Source organism: Condylostylus longicornis, unplaced genomic scaffold (assembly GCF_029603195.1).
Source record: "Condylostylus longicornis isolate FDR11 unplaced genomic scaffold, ASM2960319v2 ptg000016l, whole genome shotgun sequence".
In the NCBI taxonomy this organism is placed as follows: Eukaryota; Metazoa; Arthropoda; class Insecta; order Diptera; family Dolichopodidae; genus Condylostylus; species Condylostylus longicornis.
The window spans coordinates 3,207,042-3,232,162 of NW_026577985.1; the positions used below are offsets into that span (position 1 = coordinate 3,207,042).

General features: G+C 26.5%; 2 protein-coding genes across 3 annotated transcripts in view; both read right to left on the reverse strand.

The window, feature by feature from the left end:
• Positions 1–9,331, reverse strand: part of LOC129605862 (receptor-type guanylate cyclase Gyc76C-like) — a 129,032-nt gene extending 119,701 nt beyond the window's left edge. The window contains exon 1 of one of the 2 annotated variants that reach the window (XM_055515850.1): positions 9,275–9,331. The gene's annotated coding sequence lies outside the window, so the exon portion shown is untranslated. Of the gene's footprint in view, positions 1–7,944; positions 8,132–9,274 lie in introns of those variants that run through there. The other variant, XM_055515849.1, reaches the window with a different exon arrangement.
• An 11,239-nt stretch (positions 9,332–20,570) lies between these two features.
• On the reverse strand, positions 20,571–24,532 carry LOC129606008 (mucolipin-3-like). The gene is made up of 3 exons (XM_055516053.1): positions 23,906–24,532; positions 22,235–23,082; positions 20,571–22,178 (listed from the first exon to the last, which is right to left on the reverse strand). Exons 1-3 carry the CDS (start codon positions 24,215–24,217, stop codon positions 21,422–21,424), a joined length of 1,917 nt encoding a protein of 638 aa, XP_055372028.1. The 5' UTR covers positions 24,218–24,532; the 3' UTR covers positions 20,571–21,421.
• Between the last annotated feature and the right edge of the window lie 589 nt (positions 24,533–25,121).

Genomic DNA, 25,121 nt, shown 5'->3' on the forward strand with positions numbered 1-25,121 from the left:
AAAATAAATTATGTATATTTATACTAAACAAGCAAAAAAAAAACTACTTAAGTTGTGAGGTAAAAAATATATCTGAATACATACTTATTATTAAAAAGGTGTTTTCTGTATCCATAATTTATATATGAGACATCAGAGCACACGTGGAAAAAAGAACAAAAAGCTTCGTTCGGAGCCCAAACGATGGAGCACTGTTTATAATCCCACAAGAAAATGAACATCGTTATTTGTGATTGAAGCGAATTAAAATACTCAATAAAACTGTTTATAGTTCAAACATGCACGTTTGCAACTAATTAATAAGTAGGTAAATATAAATCTTTATAGAAATATATAAATTATTTTTTTTTTTCATATATTCATTTATTTCAAATCAAAGTAAAAATTGAATAATTATTTAGCTAATTATTTACTTAAAAAATAGTTGAATCGAATAAATTTGCAATCATCTTGCACTCATTCAATTGTTACAACCTTTATTTAACATTTAAAGTAATCTATGACAATAAGAACCTGAACTCGAAGATGAAAAATCACAGTTAAGTACATACTTATAAGTTATATTATAACTTTGGAATTCGATGATTCTGTATTTACAAATCACTATTAAAAAAATAGTGGTTGTAAATTATAAAGTCTGATGTAGGTAGCACACAACCAACCGCAAGGTGTATTGTCTAGTTTAGCAAAAGATTATGGACATACCTTTTGAATATTTCTTTCAAAATTTAAGGACCATGGTAAATTTAACTTAATGGAAATTTCTTCATGCAACTGCAGAACAGATGGATGATGTAATCAAAGGAACGAGTTAAAGGCAGAAAAATTAATTAAAAAGTTTAGAGAGAGAGAAAAATTTTTTAATAAATTTTTCTGCCTTTAACTCGTTCCTTTGATTACGTCATCCATCTGTTCTGCAGTTGCATGAAGAAATTTCCAATAAGTTAAATTATTAGTGTAATAAGCACATTACTTATTAATTTTACAACTATGATGTTGTATTAGTAAAATTCATAATATAGAGTATAGATCATGGTAAACTTTTAGTTAACATACTAGATATATATGTGAATTTGACTCTCAAATTGACTATTTCTTTGATGGCTGTATAATTGAAGTAATCAAATCAGAATTTAACCTTATTTTAATTTATTTTAATTAAAGATTTAAATCACAAAAAAAAATTTTCTGCAACAGGCAGCCGCAGATCATTCTTTTATGAGTAATGTAAAGTCATGTAAAGTTTCAATTCCTTTAATTCTTCATTTGAATAAACTTATGTTAAATTTTTTTACTTTATTTACTTGGGAAAATATGCAGAAAAAGAATTTAAAAAAATCTTAAAACTTTTTAAAAAATCATAGTTTCGAATGTTTTTTAAATGTTATGTGAACTTTATTTTAAATAACTAACTATAAACAAAAAATTAAAAAACAATTATTGAAAAAACAGCAAGATAAACATGTATTTTTCGAAATAGAAAATATGTACGGCTTTCAGAGTATAGTACATAATATGTTTGGAATTTTTGCTCATTACTTATCTTAATAAATTTGGCCTCTTAAAAATAAATTCAATTTGAATAAATTTAATTTTTACATTATTTGTAAAATTCGTAACCAAAACTCTCTTTATTTGCTGAATTGTCCACGCCTATTAATCATATTACTGTCAAATTAAGTGTGATTAAAACAATAAAAATATGTATACTTAATCATGTTAACAATATTTGCGATTATATATCATTTTTATATATTTATTTTTTTTTCAATATTGAAGTTAGTTAAATGTTCAGCCCGATTTTAAGCTTTATTGGAAATGAAAAAAATAGAATAACAAAAGACAAAAATAACCATTGATAAGAAAAAATAAATATTATAAATCCGCAGACATAATTAAAACACAAACATTTACAACTAAGTATGTATACGATAATATGTAAGTATAATTTTTTAAAGTAAGATAATTTTTTCCATTTTTCCCTTATTAATTTTAAATTATGATTCTTAAAATAGGAGTTTTACTTATTTATCAGCACCTTTCCCACTAAATCCAAAATAATATTACTCTCATTTACAAATACTTATCTTTTTCTATCCGCTCGTTTTCTTCAAATAAAAATTCATGAACTTCAAATAAAAATAATATTTGTTTCCTCATTTCCCAAGAAAAAATATTGTAGACCTTTTTTAAAATTTTTTAAAAGTTTGCTGTACAATAAAGTAAGATGGAATAGTTTCCATGAATGGTTTCTGCATATGTTGTAATTAAGCTATACATATATACACATACATATATACACATACTCTCTTTTCAATACTATTAACAACTCTTCAAAATGAAATATAAATGCTTATGAAAGTACAAGTTTTTGGAAAAAGCATTTATTTACTTGTACTTGCCAAATATTTAGGAAAACTGAAAATTTTTATCGTTTGTAAATATTAACAATTTAATTTCAGCAGAAAATAAATGTTTCTAGCTTCAGCTTTATTGCTTGCACTTAAAATCTAAAGAATTATGAAATATAATTACGGGTATTTTAGATGTATTTATATATACTCGTATAAAGATATATATATATATATAATATAATTATATTATATATTAATATACATACATAAGTATATATATATATATATGTATGCAATTTTACATACATACTTTAAAAGAGCCTAAGTAATTTCCCATAAATTTTTTTACGAATAATCCTGATCTATCTTACAAATAGTGAGATGTATCTATACTGATTACGAAAATTCACATATGGCCAAAATGTGCGCAAATAAGTAATGCCGTAAATAAGTAAAATAAGAATAAGCCTGAAAATTCGAAAACATCACCTAAGTACACAATTTTTAATTCTCTGTTGTGAACAAAAGTTCTCTGTCGTGTCTTATAACCCAAAAATTGGTTAATGTTAAAAAATGAGATCTGCATCTTCCCAAATCGTAAACTAGCAGAATATTTTCTACCTTTTACCTTTTTTATGATCACTTAAATTTTTTTTATAGGTCCAGTATACTTAAGTACAAGTATAATACATGTATATTATATATATGTACAAATATTACTTTTCCAGTTTCATATCTGAAACTAAATCCGATAATTTTTATAACTGTATAAGAAAATTTTTAATTTTATTTTCTGTACATATTTTGTAAATATTCTAAGTATAATTTTTTTTTATTAACCTACCCCATTTTACCCACCTTCCCGCATACGAGTATTCTTAAATAATTTCAAAGAGTGCTTTTCGACAAAATTTTTCACAAACTGACAAAGCATTTCGCAAAGTGCACACGCATATATACTTACTGTTTGAAACATATTAAATTAACATAAGAGTTTAGTAATTATTTCTGCTTAATTAGAATTATAAATTATTCCATGTTTCACATCAAAATTTGATGTATGTATGTATATCTTTGTATATATATATAGGTACGCGAAACGTTTCGAAAACTACTTAGCAATCTCCTTTTATTCTATTCTTAAACAACTGTGCACATTTTTTAGAACAAACTCACAATATTACACTTGCTGGTACTGAGGTTTCTTATACTTAAAAAATAAGTAACTTTATTTAAATATGAACGCGAATGCATTCTCTAAGGTCTAAAGTAGGGATATTTCAAAATAAATTTTTATTAGTTTTTATTAGTGTAGTGTAACGAAATATAAGTATTTAACATAAAAAATTTTTTTATTGCACTACACGTTTGGATAATTTCTATTTTTAGTTGAAATATACTTTAGGTTTTATATTTGTATTAAACAAAAAAGGGGAATTGATTTATAAAGTTCTTTATCTAAATGACGTCCACTAAAGAAATTGCGATAACATAAAGTAATTAAGTAAGTAGGTACTTAGTTATAAAATATGAGTTAAATTTATTAATTCAAATTTGTTACTTTGTACATCCAAGGTGTTTCTGTTAATATCAACCACAAAAATATTTATTTTTTCTCATGTACATACTTATATATAAATATATATATAACGTATATATATATCTATTTATAGAAACTTAAAAATCAACAAAAAAACAATATATACTCGTATACATGTTATAAATTTATAGTAAAATTCTAGATAATGACAATTATAATTTTATATGAAATTTTATCGGCCACGTACATTCATTTAAAAAAAATGAAATAAAAAAGTTCAACCATAAAATTGTGTCATTTCATAATTAAAATACATAAGCACTTATATACCATTCAAAAATGAATTTTATCAAAAAGTTGGCGTAAAAAAAGTTTTTTGCTAGACCAATTTTTATGAAACCAAATATTTGATAAGATAAGCTTTATTATATTTTTTATCAGATGATTGTAAATCATTTTAATAAACTAAGATATTCTCTAAAGTTAAATAAGTACTTTCTATTCTTTTTTCTCTCAAAATAAATGGGAACTTAGATTATAACTCAGTAAAAATTTTCAAAACAATTACTTAGTTAAATGAATCAAATTTCACTTAAAAACTACTTAGAACATATGAAATTCAAAACATATTCGGAAGCCTACAAGTAAATGAAAATATAACAGACTTCTAAACCTCTTAATTCTCATGTCATAATTAATTGGGCTACAGATATTACACATTATATGGCAATGATTTTTGCATAAGTACCGTCAATCGTTATCAACAATATCAAATACACATTTGCTTTTTAAAAGTTCGCATAATCTAATACTTATCACTTTAAAAAATTTAAATTGGTTGTATTAACTAGGTACTTTATGTAGCACATAAGTTAACTTTTTTTTAAAAAACTATTAAGTAAGTATGTTTAATTGTAATGAAAAATTATTTTCATCAGCGTTTAATTCAATAACTTTTAAAATCAAAAATTTACCCTCACAAACTTGTATATGCTTATACAAAAGTTACGTTTAAAATAGTCTCTTAAGTGTGTAGAACATAGTGAAATTTTATTTAAGTTGATGCATACATATACAGGGTGTTCCGCATAAGGTTGCAAATAATTTCAGGGATAATTCTTTGATCAATTTCCAACAAAAACAGCATGTTGGAAAAAAATTATCGGACTTTTCCTGTGTGTAATTAAATGCTTATAACTTCGGAACCATACAACATAAAGCTAAGTATCATTAGGAGTTATACAGGCGATTGATTGTTCTTTATTTTTGGTCTTACATTTAATTTGATTTGAGCCATAGTTTTCGAGATACAGCCCGTTAAAATCAGAATTTTTGTTATTATTTTTTGTTTTTTTCGTTGCTCTACAATAAGATCTAAAAGTTAACCAATATAACATTTTCCTCTATCTCTCATAGTTTTGACAGTAAACCGTGTTAAATGTGTTCAAAAAACATATGAAATAAATGTTTTCAATAATGAGACTTAAAACTGTAACCCACTGTTACATCAATGAGCTCAAAAAAAATTCATTTTAGGAAATAACTATTCGAAATCTCGGCTGCACTTACAAGCAAACTATTGGCAAACATAAATTTTTGTTAATGTATATACTTAATTGCATGTGTAGAAACTACGTTAACATCAAAATTTGTGGTTATAAACTGAACTCACTATGTATATAAGAATAAGAAATGATACTTATTACATAAATTTTTTGAAAAAAAGTAAAATTATTAATTTTTCTAATTTCATAATTTTCCGTTAATTAGGCATTCAAATATGAATAATTACTTACTTATTTAAGTAATCAAATTCCATTTTATAAATAAAGCTGGGTAAGAAAGTAGATACAATAATAATCTAATTAAGTGTACTCGATAATAATTCAAATTACTGATCTTATAGAATATATGTATTAACGCAACAATATTATAAAATACAAAGGAATTTTAATTAAGAACCAATATTCAAACAGCTTTGGTACGAAATTTATCTATTGAGATGAATTATATATTGTTAAAAGATAAGAAGAAATAAGCGTACTTGTACCTGGACAGGTATCTTTCTTACCTATTTCCACTTACTTAATTTAATTTTATTTTTAATTATCTTTTCACCAGTTTTTTTATTCATTTTGATTTGCATAGGTAATTATTGCTGCATTTTTTTTAAATATTTTCTTTTGTTTATTTAAACTATCTATTAGTGGATACCTAAGTTTTATTTATTTCATAAAAATTTTTGAAAATATTGAACGAAATTTATTCTCTTTAAGTATTCTTTTTTCGACTTTTAACGAAATATATAAACTTAGCTACAGAAAACTTGAATTAATTATTTATTTTTAAAATGTCCTAAGTTAATTTAAATAAAAATTAAATATTGCACCGTTTGAGTTGGAGGTAACTAAAAAGTTATTCAAATGGTAATTTGCCTTATAAAGTAGTTTATTTATTTTTCTATCCAAACATATAGATTTGAATAGACTATTTTGAAAATAAAAGAGTTTAGAAATGTACTAACGTCATAGTCAAAATAAACTACCCAATAAGCTATTTAAATATTAATTCAATTTAAAGTTATTTTTTTTATTAAAGAATTCTAATGAATGCATTATTAATTTTTATATTTGTTTATCGTTTAACTTCAACATATTTAATTTTGATATCAAATGTAATGGACAAAATATACAATAAGAAACTTAGAAAAAATATTTTTAATTGTAAGTGTTTTAGTTTCAATTGTATTTAAATAAGTACGTATTTTCCAAAATTCTTAAAAATATATTTCTAAAAAGCTTGAGAGATGCTTTTAAACATGCATTTAATAAAGTTGGGTCAAACCAAAGGTTTGTATTGTAGCATTTTTCACACCAAAAAGCGAAAATATTACTTTTAAAAGCAGTCTATGTATACCTACCACACTATTAAAATTATTTTCATTCATAAACGAAATTATTTCTAGATTGCATATATTTAGGATGAACGATTTATTCAGTCTTTGAAATAAAGCAAAAATAAATATTAGGAAGGGTTAACATAATGCTCGAGTTTAAACGGTAAGTTTGAACGACCATTTTGTTTTTTTTAAGTTTAACTATAATAGGCCGCGATAAGAAAAGCAAGCCACTGCTTTTCTGCGCTTGCAAAATTTCAAAAATGCTTATGGTTTCATTTCAATAAATAGTTAAAAAATGGCATTTTTAGTATTTTGAGGGGGTATAACTTCTAGAGGGGGCTAACGGACAGAGCGAAACTAATAAGCATTTTTTTTCAAAAAATTTAAAAAAAAAATACAATACTTTTTTTACATTAAATATTTTCCTATATTACTTACAAAGCAGGTACATAGGTATATATGTATGTATGTATGTCGGCCATAGGTATATACACACATGGGTATAGGTTCCTTTAATTACACTTATTTTATAACAACCTTAAGTATTTTATTTTATTTATTTCTTATTTTCAACTGCCTAAATAGCAAAATATCTGAATATGTGCTTACTCATATTATGTCTTCCTAAGTACCTGTCTAATTAGCCACTTGAAAAAAAAGAAAAACTAAATTCTATCTTGTTACATTTGAATGCATTTTTTATAGTTCCTTTTCAATTTGCTATAAGAATATTCATGCATACATACTTGTGTATGCATATATGTTTACACATATACACAAATATTTAATATAATCTTATATATTTTCAACTATAATATGTACATATGTTGTAATAATTTTGATCAACAAATTTAAAAAAACAAGTTTTCATGAAGAACAAAATATAACAATAAAATAAAAATTCTATTATCATCAAAAGAACAGTAATATGAAAATAAGTGATAATCAACAAAAAAGTTGCAGATTATTTTTTATATGAGTGGAAGATTTTTTTAAACATACTCTACATTTAAGTCTGTACATAATAGGTATGTACTTGTAAAATTATTATTCTTTTTTCTAGTTTTTATATATGTATATACATATATATTAAATAAAGTAATAAATTATTTTTTTAATTTTTTTAATACATAAAAAAGCAAAATACCCACCTAGCTTTATTTTCGATATTATTTAAAAATAAACTTTTTTCTCTTATATATGTATGTATATATGTACCAACTTTTAATTATAATATAATTTTAAATAATTATTTTTTTATTTTTATAAGAACACTTTTATTTACAATTAATTTACATTTATTTTTTAATAATACCTTATATTTGTTGAATTTTTATATAATATTCAAAAATATTTCTCACATATAATTCCGTATCAAAATGTTTGTGAATTATTTATATGTAGTTAATAATACATAATATAAAAATATATATTTATATACATAGTACATTGTGAATGTGTGAATGAAAATTATATTTTAATACAACTAATTATTTATAATTTCAATTTAACTTTATAGGTATATAAAAATGTTTACAAAACAACATTTAGCAGCATTATTTTTTTAACATTATTGTTATTATTATTATTTTCTTTCTTATAAGTAAAAATTTGGTTAATTTTTTAATACTTTTTTAATATTTTATTTGCATTTTTTTTTATATACGAACATGTACATATGTTAGTACTGCAATATCTATAATTTTTTTTATAGTAAGATATATTTTTTATTATTAAAATAAAAATACAATAAACAAAGCACTATATATATTCAGTAATGCACACACTCATGTAAAAATTTTTAATGCGATTCATATACAATCTCAATAAATATATATTTATCTACACATTTATATTATTTATTGTATAAATTGCTAATAAGAAAAATCTATTTTTAAAAATAATTTTCCTATATTTTTTATTTCCTTTTTTCTCTTCTTTTTTGTGCTTGTTGATTATTTCTCTCTCTTCTTATCAGAACATTTTGTTATTTACTTCTCAAGAATAATGTAAATTTAACTCTGATAATAATTTAAAAAGTGATTAATTTAAAAAAATTTCTTTGTCAAATTTATCAAACACAAAAAAAATTTTAAAAATGTATTATTTTGCTTATTTAAGAGAATTAAAAATTTCGAGATAAAAGATCACTCAATTAACTAAATATATTTTTAAAAATTTAATTATTTAATATAATAGGAAAACATATTATCAAAAGGTTAAAATATTTTGTGTACTTTTTAATTTAAACTTCAATTATTTAGGTACATTCTTGCAAATATTTAGGTACTACTTTTTTTACACATAATATGTATATTTCTCAATTTCTATACAACATAAAGATCAGTTCATTATCTATGCATCTAAACATACACATTCAAACATACGTACAGAATTAAGTTTATTATGGCAAGTAAATTTTTTTTTAATTTAAGCTGCACTATATTATTATTTGGAAAGTATCAACAAAAATATACATACATCAATATATTATTTAAACCAACAAAAATATAAAATGTACTTTATTATTCTAAAAAAAATCAACTAAACGCGTTGAATAAAATTTACATTCACTGCACTACTCTTACAACACATCTTTTTTCAATGAAATTCTCGCGAAAACTGAGTCTGAAACTGAGGTACTTTCATTTCTTTTTTATTTTTCCAATCAAAATTTGGAAGAGTACCAAAAACAAGTACAATACAAAAATACATCATTATCATATAATATATAACACATATACAAATGTATACAGTCTTATATATTCATATCTTTATTTCCATTCATATGTATTCATTTAAAACAAAATAAATAATAATAACAATAATAAATAAAAAAAGTTAAAACACTGTACGATTACGAGACGACGGCAAAGCTAACTGATTTTTCTTATCTGTATTCTTGGAATAGAGTTTTTGCACTACAATAAAAATTTATGAAAATGACTTTTAAAATCCAGATATATTATGTAATCTATATATGTAATGAATATGATTTTTATATGAAATTTAAAAATTTTATTTCTTCCTACATATTCCGTTCATTTTAGCATACGAATATACATACATATGCGAATCCTACATTATGTAGGATTGTAAGTATATACTGCCAATTTCTACTGTGTCGCTCGATCAAGTTTTTGTTTATTCACAACTACTTTTTTCAAAAGGCTAAAAAACTTTCTTGTCTTTCTCCTTAATAAAGTTATTCTTTTGAAATCTGAAATTGGTTCACATCTAAAATAATATTTAGTAAATTGGTTCATGTATTTGAATGAAATTGTAATATATACACTACATATGTATTGGAATTGCCGTTTTGATTTCATTAGTTAACGCGTTTTGCTTCATACGTTCCTATTTATTATCATATTTGACGTTTGTAATCATTGTTTCTGACAATAGGTGTATTTACACGAAAACTTTTGCATCGGTGATTGACATGTGCTTCATTTTCCTTGCTTTTAAAAGCTTTTGTCGACAGCTATTAACTTTTTATAAATCCATTATTCTTTTTTATATCATCATTAAAAAGTGAGATGTCTAAGATAGTTGCCATTTTTAATTGCAATGTTATAGGAAAAAAATTTTGATGTCAGTTTTAATCATACTCAATTGAAAAAAAATTTTTTGTCTCATGCAAAAATTAATAAATTTCTTTTGCATTTCTTTTGAACTTCATTCAGAACTTTCATATTTTCTTATTCAGAAGGTTTATATTTTCTTATTCCAATTATCTTTTTCATTAAATCAATTCAAAACTAAATAAAATTTTTTATTTAAACAAACAAGATTAACTTCTTTTAAAATAACTAGGTGATTTGCACGGAAACGGTGATACTAAACAAGTGGCTTGTTATTATGCGAAAATCTTTTCAAAAATCAGAATTGATGTGTAATTTGTACGGTATTATACGATTACAAGTACCGTATTAAGACCGATGCAAGTACGGTATTAATACGATTGTACTACCATCTCAGAGCTTTCTATACCTTTATATTGTAAAAAAACTGCTAAAGCTTTTGATACATTTCCGAATACAATTTTTACAATATTAATACATATGGTGAATTCTTAAACGTCAAATTTTACAAAATCTGAGTTGTCTGAGTTTACGGATACTCTACTACGTTTTTACTCTCAGTCAAAGTTTAAATTCTTAAACGTTTAAAAAAAGTCAATTAAGCGTCAAAATTGTAGATTTTTTTTTTTACATGCAAACAGTCTGACGTAGTAATTCAGTAAATAAATTTGATGTATTGAGTGACTATCATTACGTTAAAAATAATATAAAAAATACTTTTTTTATTAATTTTTAATATGTAAGTATAAAATTATTTTAAATCTAAAAATTTTTTTTTTGTTTTGACGTTTACGGATGATCAAAATTCAAAGTCAATTACGAGTAAAAAGTTTACTACATTTCTGTCCGTAAAAGTTTTAGTTTCAGACAGTTTGCAGACTAAAATCAAAATTTTGACGTTAAAGAATTTGCGGATACTTTGACGTTTGTTTAAAAATTTCAATTTAAAGTTCTGTGCAAATGTTAATTTTCAACAAACGTTACCACATCATTAAAAACATAGCATTCTTATCCTGCATTTTAGGAAAAAAAACTTAATAACTACCACTTTATTGCTGAAAATATATGCTAGTTTATTTAATTGATTATTTCTGGAAAATTCTGGAAGAAAAGCGTGGTCGATTTTTTCGGTACCCAATTTACTTTTTTTTAAGTACCCGCTGCATACAGAAGGCTTTCAGGAAAAGTGTACAATGACAAGAGCTTTTACTAAACCTCTTGGAATGTGATACTTTGTAAAGTTTCCGTCGTAAGCGCATTTTTAAAGTCACGGATTGTATGCGATAAATTTTTGATACGCAAAATGCGTTTCAATTACGTCTCGGTCACATTCAAGGCATTTGCATTACAATTCTGATCATGCGACTTGATTTCGGTGTATTTTTTCAAATTTAAGAAAATTTACATTTGAGGTTAACAAGTTTGCTAATTATGCATGATATGTCTCCCAAAATGCGTAGTTTTTATATAGTCATGAATTAAATCATAAAAACATCATGTATTAAATACGTAGTCATACGAATAGGGTATAAAAACTTATGTACTGTGTTTTGATTAAAATAGATACACACTAGATTCTTTAAAAATAATATTTTTAGTTTATTTTACTCACGGAATTCTATTCACATCTTAAATAGCCAAAATTATTTATTTTGAAAAAACTTATCAAGTCCTTGTGACCGCACGTTATAGAATAAGGCTGTTAGCGTCTCATATAAAAAGACGCATTTAAGGTGGCAGATTTGCTATTTTGCTAGATGTGCGTCTCACTACTTGTTACAACTTGGTGCGCCTCATTATGACCATAATGTTATTCTGCTAGATATATATTTGAAAATGGTCAAATTTTTTTTGTCACATTTGTAAGTACATATATATTTTGTTATCGGTAGAAAGTTGGTGAACAATAAAATTTAAAGAAAATGGAGAAGATGTAAATATAATAAGATGTTTTAAAGGCAATCTCGAGTAATTTTACTTATTCCAGTGTAAAAGTAATCTATCGCTGCAATTTTAAATTTTAATCGAGTTAATGAATAGTTCATTTTCTCGATTCTTTTCTTTTATTGACTTTTACCTTTGCTTTTACCCAAAAACCAAAAAAAGTTCGAAAACATCTTTCTTTCTCTAATTTACTATTTGTCACATTAAGAAGTTATATTTCTTTCTGTCACCAGTTTATTTAAAAATAATTTTCTAACTTTTTAACATCAAAAAATTGCGAGTCTCGCTTCTTCTATCATCTCACTTTTCGCGTCTAGTATAATACCAAAGAAAATGTCGTGGCTGTGACAAAAAACATTTACAAAGCTGTATATCAAATGAATCCGATGTGTAAATGCTCATCAGATTTTATCGCAGATTTAGATAGGTAACCTGGCATCTTACTCGTATACCGAAATATTTATACTCATATTTACAAATTTTGCACATACGTTCATGAATAGTTTTAACATGTAATATGGGCTCATTGAACATTTAAAGAGAACGGGAATATTAGGCTGGTCTGCTATATAACTTTAAAAAACCTTAAAAAGAAAAAACCGTGACGTCACTTTCCGCAATGAAAACAAATTCCCATTTCCAAAAAAATAAGCCAGACGGAAAGTTTGAAAAGCTTATATGTATGTATTTATCAAAAATAAGCAAATATTTTTGAAAATAATTATAATATTTTCAAACATAAATTGTACAAAAAAGCGAAAATATTGATTTTGGATTATAAAAGTGTGAAATTCAGCAAAAACCATTTGCTTATCCATTTTGTTTATTTTATTTTTAATTAAAAGGTTTTGAAAAAAAGGATTATTGTTGATGAATTTGTAGTTTGCAAAACGTCTGGTAAATTACTCTTGTAGAAAAATTTGACATCAACGTTAGTTTTTTGAAGTTTTATAAAGGAAAAATTTTTTTTTGTTTCATCGAAGGAAGGAGGAATGCATGAATGTTACTATCATGCCATTTCCTGGCAACCCATAGTTATGTGTTTTACCACAAAAATCTCCCCCTTATATTCTGATACTAGTCCCCTTAGACCAACCATCAAATTTTCTTTAATATAGATTGAAAGAGATTCAACGCTTTCCTATTTGATGAAGCGCTTTTTACGCTAAATCAGAAAGCAGGGTCCTTTTTAGCCTTCTGGGAGAATCCCGCATAACAATTAGCCGAGAGGCCTCTACGTTGACATATTGCTCCAGACGAGCTCTATGTCTCACAGTCCTTTCCTTAATTTCGTCTTCTACACGTGGAATGTCTAGATCTCTGTGCAAATCTCCATTTTGCACACACCAAGGGGCATCCACCATATCCCGCAAAACCCTATTCTGGAACGTTTGTATTTGCTGGACATGTACTTGTTTCGCACATTCCCACAACTGGATACCATACAACCAAACCGGTTTGATAATTTAGTAATAGAGCAGGATCTTATTATGTGTCGGTAATCTTGACTTGCGACCTAGAAGCCAATTTCTTTATATTTTAATTCTAGTTCTGCCTTTTTCTTCTTAACATGTTCCTTCCATATTAGCTTAACATACAGTGTCATTCCTAGACTTGTTGCCTCATTTTCTGCGCAACATTTACCCAATTTAAATTAACACGTGGGGGATTTACAAGAACTTTATTTGTAAAATTTACTTGTGCAGACTTAGTCTCATTTACTTTTATTTTCCATTTCTTGGTCCAAGCATCAAAACTATTGCTTGCCTGCTGCAATTTTCTTGTGGCATCGTCAATATTTGATGCTACAGTGAAATTGGTCTATAAGACTTGGTCTCATTTATAGGTTTACCAGGTTTTAGTTTCATCATAACTTCTGCCACCTTCCAAGCATTAGGCACATGTTTTAACCTTAATGCAGAATTCATTAAAAAAGTCAACATTGTTATACCCTTTTTTAGTAATTGCTTCAGTATTTCAGATGTAATTAAATCATAACCCAGTGCTTTCCTTGACTTTAAACTTTTTATTTCTTCCACTATTTCTCTTTGTGGAAATGCAGCGATAACGTTTTCTGCTCTCACATTTCCCATTGCAATATTTATGGTATAGTGCATGTCATTTGGCCTAAAAATTTGTTCACGATAATCTGCAAATATTTCAGCCTTATCCTTATTTTCTATTGCCCATTTGTCATCCGTTCCCCTAATAGGGGGACATGTAAAATTGGCTTTTTAATTTTTTTTGCAGTACTCCATAAGGAATAATTATATTATTATAATTTTTTATAGTGTATATTTTTTACCTTAAAAATCAACTGATTTTTAAGGTAATTTAAGGATTTCTGTTGTTCAAAGAAGGAGAAGTTTTATACGGACGAGGAAGAGAAAAAGAAAAAGTTAAGACAACAGTTAATTGGACAACAAAAAGTTGCAAGTCCTCAACGAAAAAGAAAAGGTGCAAAACACAACAGTTACGAAATAAACAAAAAAGGACAAATAAACGAACTAAATATCAAAAAATATCCTGAACCGGAACTTTGTCCTAAACGTAAACCTCCTCCTGTCATATTGAGCAATATATATGACTATAACTCGGTTAAAACAATCCTTAAGGAAAAATATAAACTATGAACTGAAAGTTTTAAACAGAAAACAGCTAACAATAAATGTACAAAATGAAGGAGACTATAGAAACTGTACGAAAACAGTAAATGAAAAGCAGTACGAGTGGCATACTTACGAAAACAAATTGACAAGGCCAATTAAGGTTGTTGCAAGAGGGTTGCATCCGTCTTGCTGACCAGAAGACATCGTAGAAGAGCTAGCTGACCAGGGTTTCAAAACATTAGCGGCAACCTATATTCCTAAAAAAAGTTAAAGAGGATGGCAAAAGAAAATTAGTTTCTTTTCCGTTATTTGTGCTGCCTTTCGATAACAGGCCAAAAAAATTCGATAAAATGCCAAAAAAATTTACGATATTAAGTGTATCCAACATACGAAAGTTAAGATAAAAGCGCTAAGAAAAAATTGGGACATCCCACAATGCAAGAAATGTCAGCAATACGGACACACAAGAATTTCTGTCGTAGAGTAGCATGTGTCAGAAGAAGAAATATGAGGAAATCGATACAGAGTACTTTTAGCCAAAGACATTCACATCAACAAAAGTAACTAATGGATTGTCATACTCAGATGCGGTGCCTCAAAATCAGCGTCAACGACTGTCATGTAGCGGCGTCACTCGGAAAACAAATCAACAACGTACAGATACGAAAACACCAAGCATAAAGCTTCAAGAAAAAACACCAAATCAGATGGAAAAAATCAAATGCAAACAAGGGTAAATGACTACATTGTATGGCAAACAATGGAAAATATGTTAAAATTATTAGATAGAATTAGCTTAAGATTCGACAACCTTGAGCAAAGGGGCAAGGACAAATATCAATTAACACTGCGTAGGAGATTAAAAGATGGTGGCTGACAATATGATGAGCGTTCTGACCTGGAACGCCAATAGTCTTCTCAAAATAAAAGTTGGAGTTAGAAACTATATTAAATTTGGAAAATATAGATACATATATATGTCTTGTGTCAGAGAGCCAGGACTGTCGACAAATGTATAAATTTCGACAATTCGAGGGTATAAAATTTACCCTGCGATGCATCCGGACAATCCAGCTCAATGTGGTAGTGCTGTTATAATCAAAGAATCAATTAAACATTATGAGTTCTGTAAAGTTGAAAACAGAGAGATACAGTTAAGTGTAGTTCAAGTGAAAACAACTAGGTATAGTTTGCAAGTGGGAGCAGTATATTTTCCGCCGAATTACACAATCCAAGAACATACATATATTTAAAGAAGTAATTCAACTACTGGGGGACAGATTCGTCATGGGAGGAGATTCCAATGCTAGATCCAGAGGAAGAGAACTTAGGCAAGCTATAAAAGAAACAAATTGTTTATTTCATTTGACGGGCAAACCAACATATTAACATTAAATAAAATGCCGGATATCGGAAAATTATTGTTTTTTCATTACAAGGAAAATTGCAGAAAAATTCATAACGATCGAAGATAGGTACGACTTTGAATCCGTACATTTAGCCGTAATGCCAACGGTTAGGGACAGAGTGATAATAAAAGAAACTAAACCATCTCTTTGAATGCTTCTACAGACTGGCAGACCCTTTAAAAACTTTTAAAAACTTTATAAAGTTTTTGCATGCAAACTGTCTGGAACAGGGCTGTCGTTTGGTTCCGATTTGAAAATTTGTGTCACTGGCTCCTCCTTTTGCATTATGGCTCCGTTTTTGTTTTTCCTCAGTCAAACCCAAAAATAGTATTGATAATTATTCTTGAAAAAAATTTTTCAATTCAAAAATATAATTTCTAAATAAAAAAATAAACTTTTTTTACAATATTTAAAAATTCGTTAACAATACCTTGACTAGCGATATTATCTACATATACCTTTTTCTGCTGATTCAAAAGCCGCGTGTGGTCAAGTATTTTAATTAGTCAGTTATAGCGTCAAAAAACCAAACTTAGGAAAATTCGTCGATGTTACCAAATGAAATATGTGTGTATAGATTTTTTTCAATAAACGATACTCGTAACATTGCAATCTGACTTCTTAATTGAAGTGGATCGAGTATATTGTTGAAAACTTGAAAAATTTAACTAATGTACCTCATTTTAGCCCATTGTGGTGCGGCAGCGGAAAAGGTACTTTCTTCTGTTAATTTGATTAAAACCAAATTGAGAAATGGTTAGCAATATTTCAAACCACTTTTTTTACTTATCATTCTGCAATCCACTTTCTTTTTATATCATCATTCCTAAGAAAACTGTAAATATGTAAAAAAAAGTTCATTTAAAATATCGTACGAGTATGTATGAAAAAAAAATTCTTTCCTGGTAAAATAAAATCATGAGAAGTAATTTTAGTTTAAAACAAAACAAAAACAAATGTTTTATTCGCAAAATTTAAAACTTAATAAATTGCTAAAATAAATTTACAAAGTATCAAGTTCCAAAAAGTTTACTAAAAGCTCTTGATATTGTATACTTTTCGCATTGTATACTGCGTTTCATACGTAGTGAAGACGTAAAATAAAAGTAAATCGAGTATCGAAAAAATCGAGCACGCTTTTCTTATGCCTTGTCATATAAATGTCACCAGAAATACCCGATAAAATAAACTAGTATATATATTCAGCAATAAAGATCTAGTTACCAACTATTTTTTCCTAAAATCCAGCATAAAAATGCTATTAAAAATGCTATTGTTTTTAATGATGTGGTAACGTTTTATAAAAATTAACATTTGAACAGAACTTTAAATTGAAATTTTCAAATAAACGTCAAAGTTTTATTGATATGGTAAAAATTGTATTCCAAAATTTACGAAGAGCTTTAGTAGTTTTTTTTACAATGTAAAGGTATTGAAAGCTCTGAGACGGTACTACAACCGTATTAATACCGTACTTAAATCTTTTTTAAAGCATTATTGAAGTCACGGAATCTTTTTTCCACATGCTATTTTTTTTCACATACTAAGTTTTTATAAAACAATATTCTTTTTTTACAGTTATTATTAAATATTATAATTTTTTATTTACAAACAGGGCGAATTTTAATTATACTAAAATCATGAAACTTTCTTCAGGATGAGCGATTTATGCAGTTTTGGAAATAAAGCAAAAATAAATTTAAAGAGGTCTTAACATAATGCTTAAATTAAATGACTTTTCCAAATATTTAAAATTAGCTTTTGGAGTTGTATGGCAGACTCGAACCGGTGCAGCTATTCCATTAAAATACTTAAAGTATGTATTGCACTAAAACTTTGCAAATATATCTGATCTATAATTGGACACACAACTGTCAAGTTTCATAAATCTGACATTATTTTTCCAAATATTTAAAATTAGCTTTTGGAGTTGTATGGCAGACTCGAACCGGTGCAGCTATTCCATTAAAATACTTAAAGTATGTATTCCACTAAAACTTTGCAAATATATCTGATCTATAATTGGACACACAACTGCCAAGTTTCATAAATCTGACTATTTTTCCAAATATTTAAAATAAGCTTTTGGACTCGTATGGGAGCTACTCCAAACTGTCAAGCAATTCAACCAAAACTTCAGAAATATATCTGACCTGTAACTGGACATCCGACTGCCAAGTTTCATGAATCTGACTTTATTATTTTTCCAAATATTCAAAATTAGCTTTTAGAGTTGCATGGCTAGTACCCGAACCTGTCAAACAATTCCACTAAAACTTCAGAAATATATCTGACCTGTAATTGGACACATGACTGCTAAGTTTCATGAATCTGACTTTATTATTTTGCCGAATATAAAAAATTTGCTTTTGGAGTTGTATGGCAGAATCGAACCGGTGCAACTATCCCATTAAAATATTTAAAGTATGTATATGTAGAATGTAATTGGACACATGCATACAAAATTTTATATTGATCCCTTTATTGGTTTTTGAAATATTTAAAATAAACTCTTTGAGTTGTATGGCAGCTACCCGAACCCGTTGTCCAAATTAGTCCAATTACAATAGGGTCCTTGGTACAAAAGAAACAACTTGTGAAAGTTTGGTGTCGATTGCATTAATCGTTTTTGAGTTATCATGCGATCGGACGGACGGACATGTCTAAATCGACGCAGAATTTGACGCTGAGCAAGAATATATATATATATATATGTCCATACCGAAGACGACTCCTTCAAGTAGTTGCAAACTCCATACCAAAGTTAATATACCCTTCACGAAGTGCAGAGTATAAAGAGGTTGCTATTTCGGAAATATAAGATTTGGCGTCTTCAAATTCAAGTTTTGCAAGTTTCAAGAGCCGATAATTTTAGAGGGGGTGGAGGTGGAGAAAACTAATTTTCTAACGAAATTAACTATTTATTAGTGACTAAAAGGTGTTACAACCGGAGGTCTAGAAGAAAAACGACATCAAAATTATGGAAAATATGAATTTTAGGTAATGGTAAATTTTGACGGCCATTTTGTTTTTTTAAAGTTTAAATATAGAATACCATGATAGAAGATACTTATGATTACTTATGATTTCACTTCAATAAATAATTAAAAAATGGCATTTTTTGGTAACTTTCTAGTAAAGATCTATGCACATATAAAATTTACCTTATCTTCAAGAGTGTAGAAGATTTTAAACATGTCCGAGAAACGGACGGACAGCAAAGTGAAATTAATAAGCACTTTTTTCAAAATTTTTTGGGAAAAATGCATAAAAACAAACAATTTTGCAAATTTGAACCGCATTTATAAAAAAATAAAGTAAAATGAGAAAAAATATTTATACATGTAAAATAAAAAATCAAATAAATATTCGAAAGTCGGAGTATTTAAAAAAAAACTATCATTTGAAAATGGTCAACAAGTAGCAACTCCAAAAATTAAGTAGCGCTTTAAAATTAACCCAAAATATTATCAATTTTCAAAAATTTTCTTATATTTAACGTTTTTTTTTTACATTTAAATCTTTTTTAAGCGATATTTGTCTGCAAAACACAACAATTTTTTTCCCATTAATTATGTTTTTTTTAAAACTTTGAATTAGTTTTTTCCATTTTCTTTGGTACATATATGTATGTATATGTATGTACATTTGTAAAATTTAATTGCTATAAAAATATTTTTGTTAATTTCAAACTAATAAAATTTATTGAAAAAAAATTAAAATGTGTACACATAATATGTATATCTCTTTAAAAATTACGTGAAAACAAGGACTCAATAGAAAAAATTCTGAATTTTATCCTTGAGTTCTTCAAGAAAGCTATCGCGTACAACTCTCAATATTATTCGATTTGAAAAAAATTTAATAACTTACATAATGTATCTACATAGATATACATTGTGTCCATACTTATATACATACATGCGCATCTTCATTTATAATTGTATCCGATAATCCGATATTTGAAAGTGCATAGTAATTGATATTAATATTTAAATGCTATTCCGGAAAACATATTGTGTTGGGTCCTATTGCACTGACCCCTTTTTACTTTTTTAATCAGGTTATCAAAAAATTTCAAAAGTTTCCCTTGCACCAATAATCGAAACACAAATAAAGAACTTTTTATTTATTATCATTAATTTGTTGATGAACAGTACTTCATTGTGAAACATATTTTTGCCTATAGATAAAAATGCAATCTCCATAAAAAAATTTAAATAATTTGATAATATTTAATATTTTATTGATACATCCACATGATTTTATCTTTTCTAAAAACAAAACTATTTTCTAGAATTGTACACATTTATCACAAAAATAATGCATAATAATCCACTGTTGCAAAACAAAGCAAAATAACTTTTGTTTTAACTCTTCATTTTATATTTTATAAATTCATATATTAATTTATTATCTTAAGTTATTTTAATACTTTCAAACCAGTAACAAAGTTTCGGAATAAACGCTAAGTTTTTTAACACAAGAATAATCACAATGCGAGAACTTTGAATCCAAAAGCTTTAAACTTAATTTTTGGATATTTCAGTTTTTAACATTGCTTTTTTTGTTAACATTGAAATAATCAAAAATGTTTTTAAATGGTAAAGTAGTTCTTATGATTACTATAAATACATACTCACACAATAGTTTTTGTTAGTGTTTAACGAATTAATTTAAAAACAAAATTAAAATTTTAAATCAAAACACTAAATGAGATTCTTTTTAAGATATGTAAAAATGCTTTTACTAAATAGCAGATAAAACTTCTATTGGTTGGGAAAAAAATCGAGATAAAATAGTATCCCGCATAGTATCTATGTAACTTTGTTCAATCTGCTACAATCTGTAATAAAATTCGTATTTGCTACTATTATTTTTGAGAGCTTGATACTAATGCAATTATATACAGGAATATATTCACTTCAGCTGACTCATATAATATATATTACATAATACATTTTACTTGTTTTTTAATTATATTTAATTCTAATGTTCCTAAATATATCAACGAAAATTTTTTTTGGTAAAAGCTTTTTAAATTTCACTAAAATACATACATATGTATATTGGAAATTTTTTTTAACTTTGTGAATGTTGCGTGCCCGATATGTTCGTCTTATTATTTAACGAAGTATAGCCGGTTGGTCCTGGAGATGGATCTCTTCTTTTACAGCAATCAAATATCTTCTTCAATATATCGAACATTGAATCATTACCAAAATCATCAAAATCTTCTTGAAATATCCCTGAAGTTAAGTCTTCCAAACTACTTGAACCAACAAATTGCTTCAAATCGCTTTGTGGAAACCCATCACGGTAATATCGCTTGATTGTATCATACGCATCCATTATAACTGATATAAATAACGATAGAACAACATATATATATAGTGAAATAAACGAATATAAATAAATTCGACAAAACCACCACAACATTTGTGATTTATTTGACATTGTTGTAAATGTTGCAAACATGTCGTCACCGTTTATTAAAGAAAACAAACACTCGGATGTCATCGCTAAGGAACGAAATTTCATATGATATGGCCCAAGCACTAACCAACCACAAAATGTAAATCCACCGTATATCAATAAGGCACATAATAAGAAACGAACTATTTTTGGAGCAGCCTTTTTTAGTGTTAATATCACTACGTTGTATGTTTTGAAAAAACCCAAATACCGCAAAACACCGAACCAAACTAATAAGTTTCCTATTCCTAGAAAAACAGAACAAATATCCCAACTATCACGTTCAGTGAATCTCCTTTCGATTTGTTCTTTAAGTGCCGATCCAATTATCAAAAGAACATCATTACAGCAAATCATGATATACCTTATAATAATACATAAAAATATTAATAATTCTTTTAATTAAATTTATGTGCTCACCAAAAATTAACAAATTCCATTTTTCCATCAAAACTCAGAGGTTTTCTGTATGTAACCCAAAAAAAATTTTGTGTTTGAATCCTCAGCAGTTGTGCACGATAAATGGCACGCGCACAAAGTGAAAATGATATCACGCATATTAATATTACAAAGTAATTTAAAACACTCCTTAGTATAGAGTCAATACTCGATTGCATTACATATTTAACATCGCCTTTACAATACAATCGCAGAGCGTCTGCCGTTAAAGATATCAATGTTTGCCCGTCATGATCTCCATTATCGAAAATTATTTCAATGTTAAATTTATAACAGTCTGGAGCTGAAAATGGACCATAAGCTTTGAAATTGACTGTTTTAATAGCAAATCTTAATGTTGCTTTTACTAAAGCTGAGAAATTTACTACAATATCTTTTGATTTGAGAAAAACTTCAACACCACTTCGAGTAACATCTTCTGTTAAACTCACGCATAGTTTGTCTATTTCTGGATTAAAAACATAACTTTCATTAAATCCAAATATCTGTCCTTCACGATATGTGTATAAGCAAAGTTTCATTGGTGCCATCGTATTATCAGACGAAGGATAACTATAAGGCCCAATAGATCTTGATAAATTTGAATATCCTATAGTAGCGTAATCGATTGTTTCAAAAAATTCTGATTTTTCATATATTGCTAGTGGACCAGCTGACGGAGGATATGCTTCAACTTCCATGTAGGAGTCCCAACCTTTTAAAAACAAATGTGAAAATGTAATGCGGTTGTCGCCAGTGTAATTAACATGATTATAACGCGAGTGCGCAAATAAACACAATTGCATTGTTACAAGTACAATTTTGACTACCTAAAAAAAATGATCAAAGTTTATGTTATAATTGATCAGGTTATATAAAAGTGTTTGCCTGGTAATTTTTAAAATTTAAACTTTTTATTTTTACAGCTTCTAAATTATCAGTTATATACATTTTTTTGATATATTATGTATGTATTAAGTTATATGTACATATGTTGGATATATTTATGCATGTACATATGAAGTACTATAAGTAGCAATGTCGGTATTTGGAAAACAATGTGGGTATATGTACTTAAAATATTGATAAAATTTTATGTTAATACTATGTTTATGAAAATTAAGAATACAGGTTTTATTATAATTATATAAGTGCATAAACAAAGCTACATACCATGTTTTTGCATGTTAATATTACAAAGATAAAAATTTTAATTTCGCTTTAAAAAGTTTTCAGGTATTAAAATTACATCATACAAATTAGACTAGACAAAACAATTGTGATTTATCACTTTTTATTTATTTAATGCGAGAAACCTAAGAAGGAAATATAAAAAAGAGTAAGCTACTTTATTTTTAGGTTTTTATAGGTACCTAAGTATATTGTTTGTTTGTGTTTATAGGGTAAGTACCTATAACAAAGAAAAGTTACTTGTAAAATTAACAATGCATATACATATATTTAATTGTAGCATTAAAAAATTTTTAGAACTAACAAAATAAAATTTTATTCTATTATTATTATTAACTGAAATTACTAAGCAAATAAAACATGAAATAATTTAATAAATTATAACCTTGATCTATTTGATGCTATTTAATATCAAAATAAATCGAGGAAACTATTTAATTATTGAAATATTTTAGATCTTACTTGAACTACAAATTTATAAGGAAATCGCCGTTTAGCTCGCCATTTTTCTATAGGATTCATAAAGAAAAATTGTAATTTCCTCCTCATACGATTTTCATTATGAAAAGAGAATGGAGACAGGCCCGATGTTTCTTCACATGGTTCAGTAATTGGTCTCGTACTGGTTTCTGATGTGATTGATTGATCTTCTGTTAAATTGTTTACACTAGATTGGAAATTTTGATTTGTTTTGAATGCACCACGATAATCTTCATCACTTTCACAACCATAATTATCAACATTTTCTTGGCTGAGATTATCTTTCCTTATCATTTTATGTAGTATATTTATTACTATAGAAAGTTTTTATTATTGTGGGTGTATTTTCTGACTTAGTAAATTTCAGAAAAATTAATAATTTTTATAAGATAACAATATCAGCAGATAAATCGTCTAAAGTGTATTTATATTAATTATTAATAATGTGTTTATGATTTATGTTGACAAAGAAACGTCGTAATTAATAGCTTATACTTTCACCACATATTTATATTTGAAACCCTATAAACAAATTTATCAAAGCTGGTAGAAACTTGAAGTTTACTTAAATTTACTAATGCATTAACTAACACCAACGTTTCCTTACAATAAAAAAATTTAACATTTGAAGTAAAAATTTACTGAAAGCAAGACGGGATTATTATATATATGGCAAAATTTAAGATTATATCTACGGAAAAGTCTAATGACAGTTGACGTATCAAACTGATATTTCCTGATAGAACGCAGACATTACTTTATAATTTAATATTTTTGGTACAAAAATTATAATCAAAATAAAAATCATCTGATCGCTTTTCCAAACTCTTACAAAGAATTTATTGACGCCATAGAGTAATTTCTATTGTTGTAAGACAAAGTCTGATGTCAAACAACAATGACATATACAATTCAAGTTTCATTAAACTGAGACACATTTTAAATTTTGTTGTGTGCAATCAAATCGGCAACTTACGTTAAGAGCAAGAGATATTAAACATTGAACAAAGTAAATAAAAAATATATAATAAATTAACCTCAGTTTATATGTAAAATTTTTAATAAAAAATAATTGTTATCTTTTGACAACGTCAAAGTATACTAAATTATTTTTTGTCAAAAAACTAATAATTTTTGGTGAAAAAAAGACAAAAATTATTTATTATTTTATTATTATTTTTTATTAGACAAAGTTTAT